Raw genomic sequence first — 25,721 nt, forward strand, 5'->3', positions numbered from 1 at the left:
GGCTAACGGTTGTACCAAGTAAAGCGACAAATATGTAGAGTTAACGTGGATAAATTGTGTTTTCATGCTTAGAAAATCGGGTATTATTTGTTAAAAATGTTAAAAGTGTAAAAACTACTAATGCTGTCATTAAATCTTAAGATGACCGTATGTTAGAATAGAATCATCGTTTTGATTCTGTACTAAGGGATGATAAAAATGTTTGACTTTCTGTCTTTATTTTTGTCTGTCTTGATGTATTAGAAACAAATTTCCATCTAAAAACCTCAGTGATGGGTTTTAGAGTGTGGCTCCTCCATATCTGAATACTTGCCCACAGTATACAACACATTGTTTAGTAATGGATAGCATGTTAGTGCAGAGAGATTTCAAAGAGATATCATGCACACACACACACACACACACACACACACACACAGAGGGAACACACTGTATAATGAGTTCCTCCTGCTGAACGTCCACATTGCAAAATTAGCCAGGGGAAAGTGCTCTGTAAGTGCACCATCTGTATTGTTGCAGATAGTAGCAAGTGGGGTGAAACCACAATAAGTGGATTGAAAGCCATGAATAGGAAAAAAATCCGCTTTGTTTTTAAATATTATGCAGTGCTACTGTAACAGTCTGACCCGCGTCCTGCAGAAACCACCTCAAAAACACGACCTTCCCCTCTGACTTTCATTAAAGTGGCTTTAGAAGGGAAAGGTATCGCTTAACACTAGTTACTTAACAAAGTGTTGATTTTTATGGACAGTTTTTAGAGCTGATTTTTCATAATACCAATGATAAATCCAGGCGTGACACTGCTCTGATTTCAGTAGTTCGTCTACGTCGTGTGCATAGTTGCTGAACTAGTTTTATGTGACTCCTCAGGAGTTCAAAAGACTAATTTGAGCACAGGTCACAGTCCTGCTGACTGAGAAGCAAAGGGCTTCCTCTCCTGTTAGTAAATGGTAGTGCACTGTACAGCTGTACAGCACTTTTATTATTATTATTATTTTTCTATAATTCAATATTGGAAGATCAAATAAATCAAAAGCCATCAAAAGTAATTTTGAGAAAATAATACAAAAATATCACTGGTTCTAAAGCCTCAGGCAAGAATTTGAAAGTTTATTGTTTTGGTCCAACAAATCAAGCAAAGCATCCCTGGAGAATATATACAGTATATTTTATTTTCGTAGTTAGATTTATTTGTTAGTCTGGAGAAAATTCAAACTCTGAACGTTGTTTCATTTAAATACTATAAGGTAATCGGCAATATTTCACTCATCATTACTCATATTGTGGGACTTATATTATCGTATTTGTCTTAAATATCCTGAATATAAAATCTCTTTTTTAAATGTGATTGGTCAGGAATATTTTATGTGACTAATTAGATCAGAGCATAAAAATGAGAGAAATGTATATTTACAATATTTTTTTAAGAGACAAATCATCTTAATTTGGTTTTGATTATGGATTTATTTGATAAAGGAAAGGTTGTAAAGCTACAGTCCTGCAACACAACATGGAAATTATCTTTTAGTTTGTGGATATATTAAACAGAAGCATATATTTGTTTCATCTAAGGCTGAACTGAGTTCATTCTACTCAGCTCTGTGATAATCTATTAAACGCTGCCATCTAGAGGCCGCATGCTGAAATAAGGCTTCCTTCATAATAACTTGCCTCTACTTCCCAACATGAAGAGGTTTGTAACTAATTCATGAGCCAAAAAAACAACAAATCAACAGGAAATTGTACATTTATTGTCCTTCCGACATACACACAAATCCTGGTATCACAAAATATCTTCGGCAATGATGTAAATACACTTGAAAATACAACTAAGCCAAGGATCTGATAAAAGACTCGTCACGTCTGGTGTCAAGATTTTTAACATGTACAGATGTCGTCAGCCAGCAAGTAAAGCATTTATTGAAGCAGATCAAGGTTTATTCTTTGCACTATCAACGGTGTGCCTAAAGACCTGAATGATGATTCTCACAGTGCCCTAAGAAGCAGGTATGCACATCTTTGAAGTTAAAGTACTATCCGGTGTTGAGGTTTCTATATCGTAGTATATTAGAAATGTCGGACGATCAACAGAAACAGACCAAGATCAACATCTGCACAAAAACCAAAAGATTCTTACAAAAGACTCAAACAAATAAGTGCAAAGTTTTGCCCTTAAAGCTTTTTTTTTCTTCTTCTTCTTTTTTCTTTTACAGTTTTAGTATTAACCAATCTGAAAGGGATTCACTGCTACAGTACTATTTTTCTTTTGCAACACTTTAGTGACAACATGACAGCGAAAAACAGACGGGAGTCGAGCAGCAGCACATGCAGCGGTGACGATGTCGACGAGGATGCTTAACGTCCCTTGAACTGCGCGCGCAAAAGCATCAGTTTCCCTCCACGAATCAAAAAACGCATTTGTTGCCGACTTCACATTTAACACTGGAGTTTTCTGCGAGAATCAAGAGTATCAGGTAAGACCGATGAAAACTGGTAACACGCTTTTATTTCTTCTGAAATTAGTCACCATCGAAGTCGGTGGTTAATAAAGGTTTCTTGACCAACTAGGCTTGCCAAAACATTAGGTACACTTGTGAAAACATCCTCATATAACAGTCCTCCATTAAGTCTTAGCTCCATGGTATTTAGAATTTGTTTAAAACTAACCAAGAGATTTAACTGTGCAGTACTGACACATGTTTCTATTATTTTGGCAACCCTATTTCAGTCATCATACAACTGAATTACCAGCTTTCATACACTGTTTTTAGCATAAACTGAACAGTCATGAACTGGGATTTAATGACGCTATAGTAACATGCAGTTGTTTTCAGTAGTGTACCTAATAAACTGGCCAGTGATTGTAAATTCAATTATGGCTGAATTTTCATACAAGACACAGGGATTTCTGGGTTTAGAGTAGCAAAAGCTGCACGTTTCCAGCATTTATTCACAATATTTTTTTGCTACGTCTGAGTCAGGTTGATAGAAGCTCCGTCCATTGTGTCGACATTTTTCAAAAACAAACACAACAGACACAAAAAAATCGGGTTTTCACCAATTTGCAATTTGTGTTGCTCGTGTGTATTTTACCTGAAGCACACCCTTCAAAGCAGCTCAGCTACTTGACAGTATTTCAAGGTACCGGTGGATTTGTTTTCTTCAAAGAATCACATTATTATTACACCTCAACAGTGAAAAGAGTTGGGGCCGGTTTCAGCACCACGGCCAGCTCCAAATCTATTCGTGGTAAACGCTGACGAAATAAAAAAGACGCGAGCTGCAACATCTGCCCAAAGAAGTGATGACTTTCACAGACGATGCATGCACAAAGGAGAAGCCCAGCTGAGAAGCCATGCTTTCAGTGCAACATGTCACCTTCAATATCTGCCTCGTAATCGCACACATGACACCACGGCACACAGAAACATCCCAAGCCAATTTCTTTTTTCTTTCTTTCTTTTTTTTTGGCTTGATACAAAACAATTACTAGAAGCCCTCTAATTATTTATGTTTCAGAACTGTACAAAGGTTTAGCTCATTAGGTGTGATGTTTTCAAGCTTAAAAAAAAAAGAAAAAAAAAGAGGAAGCACTGTAGGCTGAGAGGGAACTTTCATTAAAATTCCAGGGAAAAGTATCAAAGACAAGAGGACCTCAAAACCGCCCTCCCTCCCTCCGTCCCTCCCTCCGTCTCTCTTCCTTATAGCGGTGAACAAGTTGTTCATCAAAGGGTGGGGGGGGGAACCTAGTTTGAAAATCAGCCCCCGAGAGACGCTGCTGCTAAACCAACCCTTTTCCAGTGATGCGCTGTTATTTCCCCTACAAAGAAAGTGAGCTTGGTCCCACAGAGGCAGGGAGTGGAGGACGGTATTTTCTTTGGAACAAACAGCGCTGCAGCACATCGGCTAATAGAGCCTGGCTCCCAGAGGGGAGCTCAATATAGGACACTCTTCCTCTTCCTCCACTCGAGCTATTAATACACCCAAACAAAAGAAAAGAGGCTTAATGAGGCAGCAACGGGGAACTCATGCGAACTAAGTTAGACGAGAGCTTTGTAGTGTTTAGCTCCAAGGATCCCGGCTTTTTCACGAGGGCAATGGATCCTACTTTGCTATTTCCATTGTGGCCGATGCCATGGGAGTACAGCATGTGTACATTGTGTTCCGCCCTTTTAAGCACTATGCTTGAACCCGTTTGATGAGGTCTTTTTTTTTGAAATGATGAAAGCGACACAACAGCGGAAAAAAAGGAAATGCATAGTTTTAAGCATGATAATGCGCTGGATATGGATGTTGTGTAGATACAGATAATATCTCCAGAGGAGAACACGCCGTCTTCACCCGACACGGAACACGTCTCACAGACGGGGACGGAACAAAACAGAAAGAGAGAGCGCGACACATGGAGCATTTCTTTGCATATTTGCATGAAAAGGAAATCTCATCTCATGCAGCTTAAAGCAGCTACCTTGAAGTTAATGCTTTGGTTCTGAATCAGAGTGCATCACAACGGAAGAAGATGAGGGAGTGTGTTTAAAAAAAAAAAGCACACGACAGTCCGACGACGAGTTTCGAGACTGAACAGGAGGAGAAACCGTCTCCAGGCAGCTTCACATATACTGATACCAAATACCCCCGACGCACGTCAACAAAATACAGTATCACCGTGGAAACAGACTAAGACATGATCAATAAGAAACATTAAGCAGAGCATGGCATTTAACTCTTTAACCCAACTAACACCAAGTATGGCAACACTGGGATAATCAACTTTTTTAGGCTATTGTAACAAGGGTAACTTTTTCCTTTTCTTTTTTTTTGTTTTTTTTTTAATACATCCATCACAATTTAAATAATAAAACTTAAATCAAGGAAATGTGCAAGTAAACAAACGAGATCAAGTAAGAATCTGCGCCCTGAAAAAGAAAAAAAAAAAGAAAAAGAAAGTGGTTGATGTTTCAGTTCACATCGTACTCTGGGGATTTAACACTAACCAGATATCTGCCTCGAAGTGCGAGCTGCCACACAGTGCAAAGATCAACCGTTTCAGTCACGCAGTACGACGTTAGTAAAGAGAGCGAGGACGGCAGCAAAAGTAAAAGGAGAACTTCTTCCTTGAGGGTAGGTGTTTTAAAGTACTTTTTGCTTTATATATAGATATATATATATATCTATATATCACTTTAAAATGTCCACCTTTACAATCGCAGCCTCCGATCTGGTTCAAGTTACATTTTGGCACACGGACCTCAAAAGGAGGTCACTTAAAAAAACTGCCCAGTGGAAACCTCAAGCCACCCGACGCGTTCACCTCACACTAAGCTGATCCAAATTTTCTATTTAGGACTTTTTGCTCAATCCAATTGGTCGCAGCGAGTGTGTGACAATTAAGTCTTACACCAACGCGAGGCAAATCCACTGCCGGGCTAAATACCCGGCCGACTGATCGGACCGTGTGGGACAGCGGCGGCAGCGCTGAGACGTTAAGTAGTCACACTCCCACACTGGAAGCAAAAAAAAAAAAATAATGTTGCTCTTCTTGCGAGGTCGCATCCCTTCAGGCGGCACTATTCCCCAAACAACAATAAAAACACATAATTTGGCTGAACACAGTACATCCACATTTGGTTTGTTCCTACAAAAAAAAGAGTTTGCTTCTTTTATCCACATGGACATGGAACATTTTTTATCACGGTACACAGCCTCCATAAATAACTTTAAAATTCATAAAAGGACTCTGGTTAGAGGAATTTGGATGAACCTTCAACCAGCGGCTAATGGTTTTAATCTCTTCTTGCCTATAATAAACTCACAATGACTACGTAAGTGTCTCTTAACAACCTACAGGAGGCATTGATGTGTAACTACAAAGAGATATGTATGACTACATGGAAACAGTCTTTTCGAGCTGATAGGGAAACACACACACACGTACACAAAATATTTTCTCTTTTTCTTTTCTTCTTCTTCTTCTTTTTTTTTTAAAAAGACTTCGCCACATCCGTTATTTCTTTTTCGGATCATTCGGAACCATAAATAAGTTAACAGTATAGCTTATCATAAATAAATTTCAGTCTGTAAAATTCACATATAAATAACCTGCTCCATCTCGCAGAGACGTGGACCCACGTTACGCGAAGCTGCGTTTTCTTCTCGCCCTACAAAGCAGCTACGAAGCAAACCCTGGTGTAAACACAGCGACTTTCCCTTTAGAACTTGTGGAGACGTGGACGCAGACCGAGACCGGATGACGAGACCGAAGAAGTCTCTCCACTGTCTGTCTGTCTGGACAAAGGGGAGGGGGTACGGGGGGGCGGGGGGGGCTGGGACAGTAGGGCAGCCCTTTTCATGTAGGACACCGATGATAACTTCTTCCTGGTCCAGTCCCTGATTGATACAGTGTGTGAAAGTCAGAGAGAAACAAAGGATAGGCTATTGCTAGTGATGATTGATTGGTTGATTGATTGATATTGAGGTGACGGTTTTGCTGCTCCTGCGGCATGCTTGATTCGGAGACGTGCGGACGTCCATGCAATTGAGCCGGAGGCAGAGAGCTGCCAGGGACACAGAAAAAGAAGAGAGCCGTCTCTAACGCTGGTCCGAGCCGTCCTTTCGGTTCACGAAAAAACCACCTGAATCTGGATTTTTTTTTTTTTCATATATATATAATCTCGCTCTTTAGTCTCACTGTCCGTCCGCGAAGTGAAAGGCTGGAGGTGCTGGTTGGTGGCCGGAGTCCGTCCCCACGGCCACCGGTGTGCTGACGGGGGTCGTGAGAGGAGTGCTGCCGCAGGGCGGCGGGTTGGCGTCGCCCTCGGAAAAAGTCTTCTCCTGAGACTGGGAGGAGGAGGAAGAGGAGTGGGTGCTCTCGCTGGAGCTGCTGCGCGTCTCCGTGCTGGTGCTCGTCTTTTTCATCTTCCTCCTCTTGGCTAGCGGCGCCTTGTCCACCGTCTGCAGGCGGAAACCTTCCCGCTTACATTTGTTGAACGCCTGGGACGAAGACACAAAAATAAATAAAGATACATGTGAATTGTGAAACAATCTCCTCCTGTCAAACCACACACGGACGTGGCTCTGGAAGCTGAGTCCAGTGTAACTAAACAGAGACAAACATCGAGCATCTGATCAGACTCAAATCAACTTCTTCGAGTCAGGTTTTGCTCCAGTATCGATAAACGCCTTCATTTCCCTTTTTGGCCTTTACACCAGTGGTTCCCACATGTGCCCTCCAGAGTATAATGCAGCTCCATCTATACATGAAACATATTCAGGGCTTAAAGTAAAAAACTAAATCCTGAGCCTGAAATTTTCAAGCTAATTAATTAATTAATTTGAGGAATTGTTCGATTGAACCATTTAATTCACCTCAATTTATACAAAAATAACTATAGATCATATTCCAACTCTAAACTGCAAAATTTACATCCTAACATATTAGTTATTATTTATATATATATTTTTTTTTTTTTTTTTTACTATTTTTATGTCTTTTATTTGCAGTTAGGACACATCCTCCTAGTTTCATAAAATTCTTCTCCTTCTTTCCGACAACAGTGACTTCGATGAAACAACACCGGCTCAGATGATGCCTTCACAACAACTCGGAAATTCTATATTCTAACTCTTAAAATGTCAGAATTCCGATATCATAGCGTTCACTCGGAGGAGAAAAAAATAAGTTTGGTTTATTGTCACTGTTTGCTGAATGTTAAAATATGTGCAGCAGCAATTTTTTTTTCTGACTATGATGCAAACTTTGTGCTATTAAACAAGTTTTTAATCAATAAAAATGAAATTATTTGTGTAGGATGACTGATCATCTTTTATACTGACTAATAAACATTTAATTATCTTGACTCGTTGAAAAGCTAGCTGAACCGACAGCCTGAAAACCAGAACATTTCATATTTTATATTAATATTATTTTCACAATTATGAGCTATGAGGCTCTATCTTTGTGTTTATTAGTGAAATATTGCATTAAAATAATTTCTTTAACCCATTATTGTATTTTTAATTCCCCAACCAATTCCTAATCATGTCAGCAGTACTGCAACACTTTACCTGGAGCCTTTATTTTAGTTTTTATATTTTATTTGAGCTTCTATAATGGCATCTATATTTGGACATGTGTCTACATACGGGAGCAACAAAACAATTTCCTTAAGGATCAAGTACTTTGATTTGAAATACTGTGACATACAGAGATATTAGGGTTTGACCAGCCGCTGCTCGATACGACCCGCGTTTTACAACAGGCAGGTAAGTTCAGACCTGCTGATTCCGAACAGCTCTTACATTAAAGGTAGCTTTGACGTAAGTGTGGACGGAGGCAGTGGAGGAGCCGAGGATGTCGGGGGTCATCAGAGGGTTGGAGGACAGCTGACTGTCGTCCTGGAGCCAGGCGTTGTAACGGAGGCTGCACATCTTAATCCTCTTGTTTGGGTCCACCGTCAGCAGCTCTGCGGGAGCAGGAAGCAGGTAATTAACTCCAGCGCGAGGGAAGCGGTTTCCTCCTCAGGTACGTCAGACTCTGAGTTACCTCGGCGCTGCCGCAGTCTAAAAAAACGATGCAAATCTAAACAACCTGGTGAAGCCGTGTATTCAAACCAGTACTGGGTGCTGTGACAGTGCATTATTATTATGATGATGACGTTTATGAAGGTAATTGTCCAATGCACAGTATTATTAGTGGTATTATAGTATATTTGTATAATTATAGTGTTATTAATATACTATGCATATATATATATATATATATATACTGCTTGTGTGTATCACGTGTATCATGTGTGTTGTTGTTCTTATTAATATTGTTATTAGAATGGGGGAAATGTATGAATGCATGACTGTTTGTTTGCTTAAATGTTCTCATTTATGTTATATTTTATGTCCTTTGTGGACCCCAGGAAGATTAGATTATTATTATTAGCTGATGGGGACCCATCCAATAAACAGGATGGAACAAACTGAATACATTTCTTTGGAAAGACGTGAATCAGTTGCCTGTCCATTTTCATGGTTCCTGCAGGTTTGAACAAGGGATACTTAAGACTTTTAAAGACCTTTTTAAGACTATTATGGGTTAAATTTCAGACCTACACCAAGTATGAAAAATCAGAATTACTTTCAAAATAACAAAATGAACTCAGGACATCTCTGGGGTGGGCTCCACTAAGGAGGAACAGGAACATAATAGGCCGGGGCCAAAGGGGGTTGTACTGCAAATGAAATGGTAATAAATGGATGTAAGGATTTAAGACTTGACTAAATGTAGTTTAAAGCCTAAAATGCAAAATATGCTCGTATTTAAAACTTATTTAGGCCTTAAATTGGGGCAATCAAGCTTTATGATTTTCTCATTTCTCCTTATGTTATTTAAATACATATTTTGTAGTGTGACTTTTAGATATTAGTGCTTATTTATAGGTAATAGTCATAGATTAGTAAGGTTAACACTGGGGCACTGTAGCTTTAAGAGGCAGGTTGGTTCTCGTGGGATCATTAACTTAACCAATCTCTCTAAATCTCTGAAAATTATTTAATTCAGTTCCCACACCGAACCTCCGCCAAAACCTAAAACTGGTTTTTGTGATCTAGGGGTTTGGGCCTCACCTTGTATGAGCTCCTTGGCCTGCTGGGACACGTTCCTCCAGGCCTCTCCTTCGAACGAGAAGTCTCCCTGTTTGATTTTCTTCATGATCTCCTCAGCACTGGTGTGCGTCAGGCTCTTCTCCTGACACTGAAAAGGCACCTGGCCGGACAGCATGGTGTACTGCGAAACAGAGGGCGAACCACACACAGGTTTAATCATCTACGGCTAAAAATCTAAACATTCTGCACAACAAGCGACAGCGCGGCACAGAAAATGTCACACAGGCTTCAGTGAGCTTCAAACGCCACCGATAAAACGACGGTAAAAGTGCTCTCGACCGATCACGACGTTTTTTTGCCACGTTGTTGACCGTGGTTGAACCGGCACTAAAGAGGAGAGCGGTGTGCGCTCGGATGAATGAGCAGGAGGCTCTCACCTTGGCCTGCTTACATCTGCCCTCAGACTTCTCATTAAAACGACAGTAGTTGGGAACAGGGCTTTTGGCAGCGGAGGATTTGTCGTGCCATGATTCGCCTCTTTCTCTTTCTCTCTCTCAGCTCACTTGGCTCGCAGGGCATTGTGCACACAGCTTGTCAGTAGCGATTTCATCAAAGCTCCATGAGGCACACTACTACCACATCCCCCCAGGGGGCGACGGTGCAGAGCAACTCTTGCATATAGAGCCCGCTCCCTGTATGGATGACTGGCCAAGTACTGAAATCTTTCTACCCCTCCTGCGTGCCCTTTCCTTACCCTCTCCTTTTTAATCCTCCTCTACGCACAAAAAGGTTGAATGAAGATGACATTTCCGCTGCCTGGAAGCAGCACAACCAGCCCTAAGAGCCGGCCAGGTCGCTCTTCATTCAGTGGTGAGCGTTAACTGTGTCAGTTCACCACAGGATGCTGAACGGGAAGGAGATGAATATCGTGCAAATCAGATTAAGCAGAACACACGCGCACACACACACACGTAAATACACATTTAAGGCCTGCGCTACTGCCCGAATCAGTTAAAATAACAGCTGATTGCTCGAGCAAAATGGCCTGCGGTGAATGTTTTAATCCATAAAATGGATAACACAAACAAATCAATGGAATATGGAGCTTCTGATTAAACATTAATTTGGTTTCAGAAACACTTGAGTTAACGGCAAAACATCTTTAAAGAGCAGCTCCGGGGCTGTGGGTTTTTGAAAAGACTTGTGTAAATTACGAATTTATATAATCAGGTCACTTTCCCGAGGTATTGTGGAACGTCTAATCGAGTCCTATACTCGTTAAGACCGAGCCGCCACAAAGAAGGATGAATCCTGAATAGGGCTAATCAATGATGTTCTGTGAGGAGCATCAACCTCATCAAACCTTAACTTTATATTACATCTGATGTGGAGCGTAATTTTCTCTTTGAACGGCAGTGTTTTTTTTTGTATTTTGGACAGGATAACCGATCCCTCACCTGACAAGAGATATGAATAGTGGCTTATAACCATCTAGGAACTGTTTGGAACAATCAGGCATAACATTATGACCTCCAAACATAACATAACAGTTGTGACTCATCAGAGAATTGACACGGACCTTCTGACGGTGTCATGCGGTGTCTGGTGACAGGATGTTGTTAGTGGGGAGTCATTGGGTTCTATGGGTTGAGGGGAGGGGATGTTTTTTTGAGCTGTTGCTAAACCGTTTTTGTGTCTGTGTCATGCTGTATATGGCTGCTGCCTTCAAGGGGTGTCATTTCTCTGAGGTGGGGGTGCCTGGTCTGGTCTAGGTGGGTGCTACATGTCTTTTAACATCCACACGAACGAACGAACACTTTCATTTATATCTGAAGCGATTATCGTCCGTGACACTCGATCATTGACCTGCATCGACTACAGGAACTGAACTGTAAGGAATTCACGAGCTCCAGCCATTTATTTACAGCGAGGTAAACATTAAAAAAAGTTTGTTTGTAAACTACATTGATGAAGCTTAAATAAAAACGTTCATTCTTTCCTTTAGGACTGTGTTTTCATTTTCAGCAAGATTTAATTATTTAGTTTCTTGCGCGTCACTGTTCGATAAACCTGTTCACATTTGGTGTAAAATGATAAAAAAAAAAGTAAAAAAAAAAAGGCCTGCTAATGTTCCTCTTCTGCGATTGCTCTCATCTCGTGTCGGTTCTTTGTTTCCACTCACCAGAATGACCCCCAGACTCCACAGGTCGCAGGACTCATCGTAGCCGTCGTATTTGAGTATCTCTGGCGCGGCGTACTGCAGCGTGAAGCACGGAGTCTTCAGGAGCTGATTGTCTGGTGGCTTGAGACGAGCGAAGCCGAAGTCTATGATTTTTATTTCGGAGTTCTCGCTCTCGTCCGTGAAGAGCAGGTTCTACAAAGCAATTCCACACACCGACAGCAATCATTTCTTTTTTTTTTTTCTGCTCGGCAAAACGTGTCCATTCGAGGGCCTGCTAAATTATACATCCAGCCTGACCAGGTACTTCGGACACATGTTAGGGTCAAACAATTTTAGCCTTGTTTTGCAGAAGATTGCAGACAATACGGGAAATTGTACAAAGTTTGGAAAAACACTGTGGTTCTGATCTTAAAAGAGGGTGATCCAGTCGGTCTGTATTCACCGCACAAAAACTGGGCTCAGACAGAAATAAATCTGCAGCGGTACATGTACAGTACCTCCGGTTTCAGGTCCCTGTGCACCACTCCCACGTCGTGCATGTGACTGACGGCGGACACCAGCTTGCGCATGATGCGGCTGGCCTCCGTCTCACTGAAGTGCTGCTTCCTGCGGATCCTCTCCAGCAGCTCCCCTCCGCCAAGCAGCTCCAGAACCAGGTATGTGTGGAGCTGCAGCGAACACACACACACACACACACACACACACACACACACAGACAAACACAGACACACAAAACGTATTTACATTTCTTGCCGACCTCCGTCACACCCATGCCCAACCTTTTATTCTCCGGCTTTGAAACCGCGGCGCCGGTGCAAACATTCCCTCAAAGTTTTGCGACTGAGTAAATATTAACAAAGTTGTGTTGTGCTTCCTCGCGTGTGATCCATCTTGCTTTTTCACAAATTGAAAAAGCAAGCAGATGACAGACGACGTGTGAAATGGTGGACGGGGATTCTTTTGAGTTGCGTAATAAAAAAACGGACAAAAACAGCCCATCCTTGATCTCATGATGGCGAGATCAAACCATAATGGTATTGAGGAAAAGTGAAAAGGGCCAAACAAAGTGGGAAGAGAATAATGTGTATGGGCAGCGGGGTAGAGTTTCTCATTAGCGCTGGATCCAGGGAACAAAGGCAGGACGGCGTGGAGGGGAGGCGAGGCAGCGCTGCTTTGATCTGGGTCACAGGCCTGTGAGGTACAGTAATAACCCCACTGAGCTCATCAGGACTAAAGTGGTGCTCCTGGGCATGAAGGACCGGGGCTAATGAACCTGTACACAGTCAGACACACCTTCCCAATAACCGAGGTAAGCCACGTCTGGATCATGCACGCTCAGTCTGGGTTAATTGTGCGGCTCGATTAGCAACACAAGCGAATCCGGGTTGTTTTTATTCAGTCGTTCGAAACGAGGGTTAGTACAGCTGCGGTTTAGAAATGAATCCGCTGCGAAATATCAAGCACACGGAGAGACGTTCGCGGGACAATACGCGAGGAGATAAAGAAAGACCCAGAGGGCGAGCAGCATCCCCATTAATCTGCCTTGTTCCAGTTCCAGGACTTAATAAGGCTGCCGTCCCCGCAGACTCCGCAGAGAGCAATCGAAAACAGAATTGATGGCCGCTAATACGACCGGCGAAATTCACTTTACCTGATCGTGGTAAATTTCGTGTAACTTGACGATGTTGGGGTGGCCGTCGCAGAGCTTCAGGGCGGCGATTTCCCGCTGAGTCTGAGCCTCCATCCTACAGCGGACACAAGTATTCACAAAATACAACAGCGTTTTTGGTTGCCGTCTTGGTAGACTTGACTCAGGCTTTTGCATTAAATGCTAGCAAATTAGCAACCAATGCAATACACCAGGGTTTATTTTGAGCTGAAGCAGCTTTAAAACAAAATGAAAACAGGAGCATCAACCACTAGCATGTCCTTATAGCATCTTAAGCCCCATTTGCATGGGACTAATTTTACATGGGGACCTTCAGTACTTTCTAATAATCACGGAGGACGTCCTTCATAAATCTTTTACAAGATTTATGAAGGATGTGCTACAATTCAAAATTTGGACAGATATTATGAGCGCAAAGCCGTCATGTCGCTGAACTATTTGCCCGTTTAGACAGATGAAATCATGAAATCAATCATTAATGTCTTCATTGGCAACGGTGGAGCCGATTTAAATAGCGACAGGTTGTTGCTAATTAATAAATAGCATCAAAAATGTATTTTTATTATCCGTTATAAATTGCAAAGTAATTACAACTGTCTCTGACGCAGTGGAGTGAGACGGAAAGTAGCAGAGCCGCAACAAAACACGGAGTCACTAGCTACGTTTCCATTACACTTTTTTCTCCAAATAAAACTGATATTTCGATACTTTGTATGTGTTTCCATTGTAAAGTGTTTTGCCAGTGAGTTGTAACTCTCTTAAATTCTTGTCACGTGAGACTTCACTTTAAGGAATGTGGACTTCAAATGAACTGGTCACATGACCTCCTGCATCCATGTTCCTCCTCCTCCTCCTCTTCCCAATGATGGGAAATTGCGAAAAAGTGTTTCTATTGCACTTTTGTGATAAACTTTTTTTTATCGGTACGTCTGAAAAACCATCTCCTGAGTGCATGAGAAGTGTTTCAGCTTTAGATATTTGAGAGGTTTTTTGAAATGTGGCTGTTTCCATCACCACTTTTTTATTGCAATATTTGGGTTTTGCACGTTTCTATGTTGTAACTAAAAAGCAGCAAGTGACCGTACTTTAATCCATTTGCAAAATTAGATCTTTTGTAGCATAGTTTTGGCAACTTCCATTGCGTTTCCATCAGTGAGGCAACTAATGAAGGCATATAAAGTGCAGTGGATCTGTGTGAAAGTTGGATGTTCCTTCCAAACATATCTAACTAGAGTGCAGGGACTGTGTTTGTGTCAATCCCAGGGAGGCTCACTATTATTAGAGCCATAATATTTAGTGCCACTGTGTTAGGGGAGGAGAGTAGTGAAAGACTGCACACACACACACGATGAAAGGATATTTCGGAGACCAGAACCCATATCTGAGAGTCGTAAAACCAAAACAAAATCTGAGAAATGTGCAATGAGATCAACTATTTTCTTTTTTCTTTTATCGCTTTAATACTTTTCTAAGAGTTGTTTGGAGTCGGTTGAGCAAGGCCCAGTTTTCTAACCAGGGAGGGTAAGAGGGAGGCTGATGCAATGGAACGATAAACATACCACACAGCCAAACACATCAGAGAGAGAGCAGCCTGTGAGCTGGTACCTCTTGCTGACGATCTTGACCGCGTATTTCTGTCCGGTCTTCTTGTGTGTGCACCGTCTGCAGATGGAGAAGCTGCCCTCTCCCAGAGCGCTGTCCTTCAGGTCCATCTCATAACTCATGTAGAAAGGAGAGTCCTGCACAGAGAAAACAAAAGACTCAGGTGAAATGTTTTTAAACTTGTCGAGTGTTGATTGTTTGCAATATAACAGATCTAGTTTACTATCCTATTTTATCTTTACCTCTAGAGAACATTAAAGCTCCAGTTTACATGCTTGGTAAACTTTTCTTTCTTTGCTACTCTCTTCTGTTCCCTCATCCTCTCAATCCTTCGCGCACATTTATCCACGAGTCTTTGAAATCTTCTCAAATTTATGTCTGCTCGGGAGGTCATAGATATAGAGCATTTTATTAAACACGCAACCTAATTCAGTTACCACTGGCAAGAGCCAGAAACCCCACAGCTCACCTCGCTCCTGTCCCACTTTCCTCCCGTAATGTGTTTTCCTGTTGCTCTAGTTTTAAAGACCATAAAGGTTTTCGCTTTCTTTTTTTTTTTTTTCTCTTTTCTCACGTATACCACCAAACAGTCGTCTGCACCATTTTATTAGGAACCTAGTAAACTCCTCTTGCTCTGTAATTCTGAGCAACAACAAGAGAAGCGGGATTTGGGCCACTAATGTAGAATTAAAAATTTTTCAATTCGCAGGGGTGAATTAAAATGTTTAAGATCCCGACAAGACGAGGCAAAAGAGGCGGTTTACCGGCTTCCTGTTAGAAACAGGAAATGATAAAAAACAACAACTATAAAGTGAAGTGAGCTGGCGTTTTATTGGAAATAGTGCATCTGGAGCTCAGACAGGACTTCCCTATGTGAGCGTCGGAGCAACAAATGACAAAACTGCGAATAAGTTCAAATGTACGTCTTAATTTCATTCCAATATTTAACCGATTAATTAAAACTATGTCACAGGAAACTAATAAAAAAAAGGTTAACGTTTTTAAAAGAACCTCACTCATGCCTCAAAGAGAACACGTCCACACAGGCAGGTACTCAGGATGTTGGTTGAGAGAGAGCTTGAAAGTAAATGAGGACACAAAAACCAATACGCTGCTTCCTTCTCAAAAAAGGCATTATGTTGCAGACGCACAAATGCATCCATGAACAAACATCGTTAAATAAACAGGCTGAGGCCTGAAAGCAGAATCCGAGATCAGTAAAACAAGCATGATAGAAACAAAAAAAAAAAAAAAAAAAAAAAAAGTTCTAGCAGAATGGAGGGGAAGGAGGAAAAAAAAAAAAAACTCTCATCTGTGTGTGACAGCGGCCATTAGCTTAAGTGTGTTTGTGCTGGGGGATCCAAGTCCATTCATCTTACCTTCATCATGGCGCTGCGGGCCACCGCAGCAGAGCCCGGCCTCTCAGAGCCCCCACACAGCTGGACGTGGTCATCCATCACCACATTCCTCTTGAACAGGATGGAGGGGGCCATGAAGGAGTAACCCTACACACACACAAAACACGAGAGCGGTAGGTGTTTACATGAAGCGAGGGATGAACCGTATGGACGGAAGGAAAGAAAATTCAGAAGAATTTGATTTGCTGTAAAAAAAAAAAAACAAAAAAAAGATGTTGCTATATTAAAGCAACATGTCAGCTCCACAATGGGGCCAATTCTGCTCGTATGTGAGTGACAGCTCTGTCCAGCTGTTCCCATTGTTAGACCTGTCACTGTGGAGCGCTGCCTGCTTAATTCCAGCTGTGGGGAGCCCAGAGCTTTGAGCCGGCATTAATTTCTCTCTCTCCGTTTTTTCACAGACACACACACAGCTGTGTGGTATGTAGTGACAGCCACGGATGGACGGAAGGATGGATGTTGAATGAATGAGATGCCCCCAAATTGCCGGGCTTGAATATTTGATTGCTCTGCTGTGAAATTACATCTTGGCGCTCTTAATGCAATTTTAATTTTGTTTTGTGAGGCACCGCGGGGGAGCAAGTGCGCGGTTTTAAAATTGGGATTGCTGTCGTTATCTCAGAGATTGCTAGGCTTGCAAATTATAAAGACCGCAAAAATTTCAGACTATGTGAATGGCAGCTGAGAGCCGAAAAAAAAAGCCAAGATGAAGTTGGCAATCAAAGGCTGAAGGCGTAACCGAGACAGACGTGGTGATGCTCTCAAAGTGTAACCTTTTATTCCACGAGAGAAGCCCGTTAATGGATCTATTGATCTACCGAGCTCAAGGATCCAGAAGGCAATCAGAGTTGAAATTTCATGCAATACATCAGACAGCCATCAGCTGGCATGGAGTTGTGGGCCATATTATGGTTCAAAGCTACATCAAAAATAGTCATTCACATCTGTTACTTCAATAAGAGCTGCATATGGCAGCAATTACTCCAATAAAAGGCCCTTTAGTCAATTTGAATACCAATGCACACAGACAGACTCATGTTGACTTACAGCAACCTTTTGAGGATATTCAAAACTTCACTTGATTACTTCAATTGCGGTGGAGTATGTCAAATATAGTCACAGACAAAAAAAGTGGGTAATGTATAAAGCGTTTTTTTTTTTTTTTTTTCTTTCTCATCCTTGTCAACATTTCACACCGCCTGCAACCAAAAGCCCAGACAAACACGAGCACAAAAGCGGATGCGGATATAAACGTCGTCCTGCGCAATGACCTGGCGAGGACGAGCACAAAGGAATATTCCTGTCTGCAAACAACAAAAACCCCGAGTCACAACACAGAACAACACCCTCGTTGTTCGATATCCGCTCCCTCCCACCTGGAAGATGCGGTCGCAGTTCTGGGGCAGAGCTGCAGGCGAGTAGGTCGGGTCCATCTCCGTGAACTCGTCCGCAAAGTTGCTCACGTCCAGCTCGTCTCGAATCACCGGCTTGAACGGTGCGGGCACCTTCTTAGCTGCCAAGTCCTCCCAGTTTATTTTCTAAAGAAAAAAAAAACACAAGGGATTTCGTAAATTGTTGCCCCATTTCTTTTCTAAATGCTGTGAATGTTCTAGATGATCTACCTGATAAAAAGGGTGTTTTTTCACATTCTCGGCCCCGCTAGGACCCGAACCTAATCTCTTCTTTGGATCTTTGATGAGGAGTCTCTGGATTAGGTCTTTGGCCAGTGGTCCCATGTCTTTGGGGAACGGAGGATCTTTTTTGGAAATCCTCCTGTGATGTGCAAAGAGAGACACGGTCAGCGCCGCAGGGCGATTATAACTCGAAACTAGCTGGAAGAAAACGGTGGCTGGTGATCAGAGGGAATCCATACTTGGCAATGTCTGTGTGCGAGTTCTCGTCTCCGTCGACGGTGAAGGGCGACCCACCAGTCAGGAGCTCGTACATCAACACGCCGAGGCTCCACCAGTCCACCGCCTGGAATGTACGAGAGCAGCCACGCGTGACTTTGACTTTACGGACTAGAAGAAAAAAGCTCAGCGGCGGAAAGCGCGCACACACTCGGGAGAACAAAAAAAGACGGGTCTGGGCCGCCTTGATTTCATCAAACAGGCAACGGTGGAAAACATCAAAGTGTGATTTACCTTGTCGTGTCCAGACTCGCCTCCTTCCACGATTTCTGGAGCCATGTATTCAATAGTTCCGCAGACAGAGAAAGCCCGTTCAACCTGATTTTTTTTTTAAAAAAAGCAACACCAAACAAAAGACATTAGTTTTGTGTTGTAAAACATGACTTACACCACAGGCCAAACGTTTGGAAGCCAAGATTCTGATCATAATACCTTATAAATGAATAAAAAACAGCATGAGTTCTATGTATTTTGGGACATTTTTACTGCATGATTCAGACTTTGCTTTTATTGATATGAACCATTTTACTTTTAGGTTTACATGAATGTTACCAGAACACTGCAGAATAAATGTCAGCAAATATGAAAAGAAGGGCTTAGTTTTAGGGTCGAGAAGATTTGCAAGAGTCAAATCTTCAGTGCAAAAGATACAAAAACAATGAAGAAAGAAAAACCCAAATACCTGATAATTATAGTAAAAATGTCTTCTGATAAGTTTTTCTTTATACAATAATCATCTTTATTTTGCTGCAAAGTGAAATTATGATATTTTATGTACAAATTTGATGTTGCTTCCAGACTTTTGGCCTGTGGTGTAACTGGAAAACAGTTACTCTCAGTATATCTCAGCATATAAATACCTGTGATCTACGCCTCCCTGTGCGGGACTGTGGTCACTGCTGATACTATTTTCATATCTATTTCTATGTGATTAAGCTATTGGTCACTGAACCAATTTAAATTTCTTCAAAAACACATTAACAAAAATCCAACATATTTTAGTATGTTACTGTTTAACTATGTTTAAAGTTAAAACTGTCAAGAAAATAAATGTTTTGTCATTAAGGGAATTGGACAGAGTCGGCGCGTAATATGAAGCGTTGTGATTGGCACAGTAGCGATGGGGGCGGGGCCTAATGTGTACAGGAGGCTTAGACTGAAATAAAAACAAAACTTGAACCTGTGTATTATTTGAACAGGTTACTATTTAATGCAAAATTATGACAACAATGTATATTTATAAATAGCACCAATTATAGAACACATATAGTAGTTTAATCTCTCCATTAGTTTGGGGGTCCATGTTGAAGACCTCTGATCTATTTATGAGTTTATCAGATTTTTTTGATGTTGGCTGCGATTAAAGACTCAGATTAAATGACAGATTATTTTTTTTTTTTTTTTTTTAAATGTGTGATCAAGTGCAGACCCCTTCTTCACAGTACAAATTTAATTTTAGAGGCCTTTTAAAAGAAAGAAAACATTGGTTTTGATTACAAATTATACATCCTAAGAGATTTACTTAACACAAACCGTACCTGATCAAATTCTTTACTAAGGCCAAAGTCGGTGAGGACTATGTGACCGTGTGAATCCAGCAGAATATTCTCAAGCTTCAGGTCTCGATAGACGATCCCAAGCTGCAACAAAAAAAAAGCAGAAAGCATGTGAGCAGCCGCAGACAAGCTCTGAGCAGACGCAGGGACTTGAGTTGTATCCTGAGGTTACCTTGTGCAAATGTTCTAGTGCCAACACAATCTCTCCACTGTACAGGGCTACTTCTTGCTCCTTAAACCGCACCCTTTGCACCAAATGTGTGAAGAGCTCCCCTCCGTTAACATAATCTATAATGCAATATAACGGCAGGTTTCAGGCAAAATAGCTGGGGGAAAATCAAGATTCTTTCACCGGGCTAAAGACTTTATAAGATTTTATGTGTAACTTAATAAAAAAAAAAAAAAAAAAAAGCGAGGATCTGCAGAACAGGAAGCGTCCTAACCGAGAATGAGGTGCAGCTTGGTGTCCGTCTGGAAGGCGTAGTGAAGCGTGACGAGGAACGGAGACTGGCGTATGTGCTCCAGCACCTGCCGCTCCGTCCGCGTGTGCTCGGCCGTCTTCGCCTTCTGCACGATGGTGGCCTTCTTCAGAACCTTCATGGCGTACAGCTTCCCCGCATCGTGGCCGCTCACTTTCCTCACCAGGAACACCTTGCCGTACGCTGGTGGTTAGAGCAAACGAGGACAGAGGGCAGAGTTCACCGACGGCACCGGCTGAAACGGCTGGTATGTGAGATGGTTATCATTGCAAAAGCACACGATATCGGATGCTGCACTGGTATGTTCACTATTTTCTCAGCGTCATGTGCTGCTCGGAGGGAGCGTTTAAGGTCGGGACTTTACTCACCTCCTGTGCCCAGCACCTTTAGTAGCTCGAAGTTTTCAATGCCCACCCTCTCTACGTGGCCCGTCAGGTTGGCTGGAGGCAGAGCAGAAACACTTTTCATTTATTTGTGCATACAACAAGGAAAAGATGGCTTGAATGACAAAAAACAAACAAACATACAAAGACACACTAACAAAATGCCCCTAAAGGTCATTCTGACCCAAAAGTTTTGTGTCAAAGTTTTTCTTTACGTGTACATGGAAGTGAAAAGTTCCTGTTCCACAGTACATAGAGTATAACACAAACCGAGTGACCATCTGAAACTTACAGGAGTGCAGGAAACTTTATTCTCCTCACTTACAGCCACACTGTTTGCAGTTGCATTAAGATACCGAAAAACTACCAAAAAAAACTACAGGAAACAAAGGCCAACTGTGCCTCACAACACCTATATCTGAAATTGAATACACTGGAAGGACTAAATCCATACTGTACGATCCACCTCCGTGTGAAAGGAAATAACTCGTCTCACCAGCAGGGGGAAGTAGTCTGTATTTGTCGTTCAAAAGGGGAAACCAGAAGAGCTGCAATGAAAGAAGCTAGGAAGATCTACAACCAGTCACACAGAGCTGGTTTCTCCAGAAACATGTGTGTGCAGCTTATCAATTATAGATGATCGTGTCACGTATTTGAAGTTACAGACCGAATGAAAACGAAAAAAAAAAAAAAAACAAGCGTGCATTCTCTCGACTTCCTCCTTTTACTTTCATCAGTCCCATTTCTTCTCTTGTGCAATGGACCATAGCTTTAGTCGTTCAGCCAATCGGAGAGATCTCACTATCTCCCTCACCTTTCCCCGGCTAGTGCGCCAAATTAGACAACGAGCCCAACAAAGGCTGAAAGCTACAAAAGATCTCAACGACACGAAACGGGGACGAGTCGTGGATGCAGGTGATTATTTAGGGACTGATGTTGTTCAGATGGTAAAGAGAACTCGATCCTCAGCACCTTCACACGCCAAGAGACACCGAAGCCCGACTGGCTCCTGATGGCAGATCAGCACCATGCGTGGTATCTCTGTCACCACCAATTAAAGTGTGTGTGTGTCTGTGTGTGTGTTAGTGTAGATAAGATGAATAAGAAGCATTTATGGAGCACATGGTGTGGCTAAAATTAAAACATGTCTATATAAGAGCAGAGCATTTACCACAGAAAAGTGAAGGGTCGGCTTCATTAAAATAAACTGCATTTATTTTCTCTGGCGTAGCTGCTCCTTATCTAAAATAATCAAGTGAAAAAATGCTTAGTTAACCAACATGCTGGTGAGCAGTGAGTTTACTGATAGACTGACCGGCTCCGAGGCAAAAAAAAAAAAAAAAAAAAGTGAGGCAATTCTTAGTGCATAGTTTATAAAAGCCCCAAACATCTGAGATTGATCAGTTGTTTGTTTTTAACGATGGCTACCAGAGGCCACATCTGGGATGCTGCATACTTTCTGTTTTGTAACTTGTCATGTTTCAACGTAGTCTTGTATTCTGTCTCTAATAAGCGACCGTTGGCTTTGGCGATATGAGAAAAACCGAGACCCAGACTCTGAGGCTGCAAGGCTGCAAGGCTGCAGAAACTTCAAACAAGAGGCTCAGCAGTTTAAGACGAGCACCTACGAAGGCGACAGACGCAGACCGGTAGAACCGTGGCGCTGAATTTGTTTAACGAAAGCAGGAGGATGAACAAATATTACACAGAATGTGTGCACAACTGCTTAACAACCTAAAAGCGTCAGAAAATACTTGGCATGAACACGCAATGATAAATCCTTCATTCGACTGCACGCAAACTCTCGTTATATTCCGTCAAAGTTCTCCTGCACACACTCTCTCTGTCTTTCTAAATCACGGTCTCCCTCCAGCTGACCGAGTTCAGCGCGCTCTTATTCACGCATGTCCAGCGTAGTGAACACATTCCTTCTGTCTCACACTCTGAAAATAGGCTTCGTGAGCAATTACAGCGGCTGATTTCATCTTTCACGCCGGTGCAAACAAGAAGAAATGCGGCGACCGTCGAGGCAACCGGAGGGCGCGCTGTATCACCTCCAAACAACAACGCCGTCCTTCTAATTTGAGGTCAGAGAGTCAGGTTACATAACACCCTTGTCATGCTCACCGTGCCGAGGCCCAGCTCGATTTTGGCGTTTACTAATAGGGCCGACAGAGGTGCCCAACCAAAGGAAACGTTAGACAAGAGGAACCTCTTCCGTTTACACAAGGGATATATGTTCCTTAACAAAAAAAAAAAAAAGTTTACTTTAATTTGTGTTTTCCTCAAAAGCCGAGACAGAATGCGAACTTAGTAGATCATTCCACGTTAAGAAAAGGGGATGTTCTTTTTGTTGTGTAAAGCATTAGTGCAACTGCAAGTGATAATTATAATTTTACAAAAACACAGAACAATATTCTAACTTGAGACTAGGTGCGCTCGTGAAAACAAATGTATTCTAATATCCTGCACTAAATCCTCCTTTATGACTGTTACAATGTTTAGTTTGTGTTGAAACAACGTCTTCAGTGGGGTAATTCATTTGTATGATAAAAATACAACTGTGTTCAACTGTATTAAATCAAACACAAAAGAGTTTCTGTTACTAAGCCGAGCCCGCTGACTAAAACGGGACAGTAAAGATAATAGAAACATGTGTCGGTGCAACACAATACAAACCACAGCCTCCAAAATGAAAACACAGTGTTCTCCCTCTGTCATTTTAAGCAAGGGGCTGAATACTATAAACTTCACGAAGCTATGATTTAGTGCGAGACAGTTATATTGTTATAATAAAATATTATTACTAGTGCGCCCAATGAAGTGGAAAGCAAATGCACACGCAGACCTCTGTAACATATTTTTTGCAATAACGCAAAGAGAAGTCCTCCAAATATCCAGCAGGAAGATTTAGATCCCAGTGATCACGATGTGCTTGAGAGGGGCAACTTAACTTCAGAGAGGAGACAGGTCTCAACATGATGGGCTTAGCATGGTTATACTTTTAGCTTGATATATTCTCTTCACAGTCAAGGTTCAGAGCCAAAGTGTGCTGACAGAGCAGTTAAAACTCCGTCCAAAAAAAAAAAAAGAGAGAGAAAGTCAGAGATAACTAGACAAACTGCATATTTAGGGCAGGGCAGTAAATCGGGGTGCAGCACAGTCATGTTGCAGCCTGAACAGCAGCACTGTGTCATTACAGACCAGTTGTAACTGAGGCAAGTGTCCAACTTGGTTGCACAGCACAAGCACTTAAATCTCATTTATAAATATTTAGGGGTCCTATTTGAACCCCTAAATATTTATAAATGAGAAGCAGGGCCAACACTGTGTCCCTCTTTGCTGCATTTGACCAAAATTATTCGAGCATGGCGTTAGCCTTTGATTGCAGCTGATTCAAACCTCTGTGCAACATGCAGATTTAACCCAGGCTTCACAGCTGATCCTGCTCTTCGTTGACTAAGCAGAAGTTAGCCGTGACCGCTAACACATCCAGATAATAACAGGAAAAACTTGGGCTTGTGACAATGGCATGAGAACTCCCTCCGATGTCTCCTTTAACCTGGTTACAACTAGCTTAAGCTAATGTTATTACCCGGGTTGAGTGCGGTTAATAAGTAATGTTAGCATTTAGCTCGCGTCAGTGACACGGTTAGGTAATGTTAACAAGTAACAGAGACAGCCGGGCAGCGTTTTGCCTTCTTCCTCTGCCATTTTTTTTTAACTTGGGTAACCTTAATGTTAGCGCTTACTACTACACGTACCTTGACACTGACAGTGGGCTCCTTCGAGCTAGCCCAGCTAAAACATCTCCGCGGACACGTGTACCCAAACAGATAAATACGCCAAATAAACTGCGCTGCTTTTTAAGTTTCACCAGCCCGCCGCTAACTTACCATTTTTCAGCTCGTGTTTCACAGTAAACAGGTCACCTTCTCTGGAAGATCCCTCCATCGGGGATGGCATCGTAATTTCGTGCCCCGATTGAGTCCAAAGATGCGTCTCAGGCAAGATTAAGCTCACCTCCTAAGGTAATTTGCAGTATTAACATGCGGAAAGTACAGCGTGTAACAACAAAAAAATGAACGCCTGTGAGTTCGGCGCCAAACTGGACAGAGATATAGGCAGAATATTGTTACTAAACCTGGCAGCAAGCTGCAAGCCCAGAGGAAACACTTGCTTCTTGCAGCACACCACCACGACCACTACCTTCGCAACCAGGCAGTCCCTTTTCGCTGATTGGTGTTGCTATGGGAGGATCTGGCCTCTGATTGGATCGTCCTAGGGCAGCGACACATGGTCCCGCCCTCCTTAAAACTGGTGCTGCGTTCAATTTCCCTCGTTAACGTATTCATCAAAAGTCAGAATGTGAAAAGTCGATAATAAAAAAAAGGTGATATATATATATATATATACATATTTTTGCATATATTAGAAAAGAGGAAGGATATTATGAGTAGCAATGTCTAAGTGGAGGAGAGTAGCCAAGCACTTTTTTTAAGTATATAGTTTTTTTCTTACTTTGATTTTGCATGAATGTTTTAAAAATCCTACACACGTTTTGCTCTTAAATTGTTCTTTTTGCTTTATTGCTTATGCCAGAAAATATGATACATGTAATCATGTCATAAACATATATTATGATTTTAATAACATATTAAAATCAATTAATTTAATTTTCAACAATGTTATATTTACTACTTCATCATCTCATATATCATTAATGAGAAAAATGAAATAAAATGCTGCTGCTTTTGTGTAATATCTAAATGTTCTGAGGTAATTTTGCTTTGCTGAAGATTATTGGGCAATAGAGGCATCATGTCTGGAAAGTGATCAGTTCCTGTTGGTTGAGGTTAAAATAGTTTATCAGCCACAGACAGCTTTCAGAATCATATAGTTCTATCAGCATCTCCCTAAAACCATCT

At 41.8% G+C, this 25,721-nt stretch overlaps 1 protein-coding gene across 2 annotated transcripts; it reads right to left on the reverse strand.

Moving 5' to 3' along the window:
- Nucleotides 1-1,729: 1,729 nt before the first annotated feature.
- Nucleotides 1,730-25,030, reverse strand: rps6ka5 (ribosomal protein S6 kinase, polypeptide 5). Of its 2 annotated transcripts, XM_047611107.1 has the most exons (18): nt 24,938-25,022; nt 24,690-24,819; nt 20,779-20,850; nt 20,375-20,593; nt 20,104-20,219; nt 19,914-20,015; nt 18,610-18,693; nt 18,339-18,442; nt 18,088-18,238; nt 17,842-18,003; nt 16,427-16,552; nt 15,051-15,184; nt 13,428-13,521; nt 12,274-12,444; nt 11,777-11,968; nt 9,616-9,775; nt 8,299-8,462; nt 1,730-6,990 (listed from the first exon to the last, which is right to left on the reverse strand). In XM_047611107.1, exons 2-18 carry the CDS (start codon nt 24,757-24,759, stop codon nt 6,685-6,687), a joined length of 2,427 nt encoding a protein of 808 aa, XP_047467063.1. In that variant the 5' UTR covers nt 24,760-24,819; nt 24,938-25,022; the 3' UTR covers nt 1,730-6,684. The 2 variants fall into 2 exon arrangements, with proteins under 2 accessions (XP_047467063.1, XP_047467064.1); XM_047611108.1 differs by lacking the exon at nt 1,730-6,990 and having other exon boundaries at nt 8,413-8,559; nt 24,690-25,030.
- Nucleotides 25,031-25,721: the final 691 nt, after the last annotated feature.

This window comes from Mugil cephalus, chromosome 17, assembly GCF_022458985.1.
Source record: "Mugil cephalus isolate CIBA_MC_2020 chromosome 17, CIBA_Mcephalus_1.1, whole genome shotgun sequence".
NCBI lineage: Eukaryota > Metazoa > Chordata > Actinopteri > Mugiliformes > Mugilidae > Mugil > Mugil cephalus.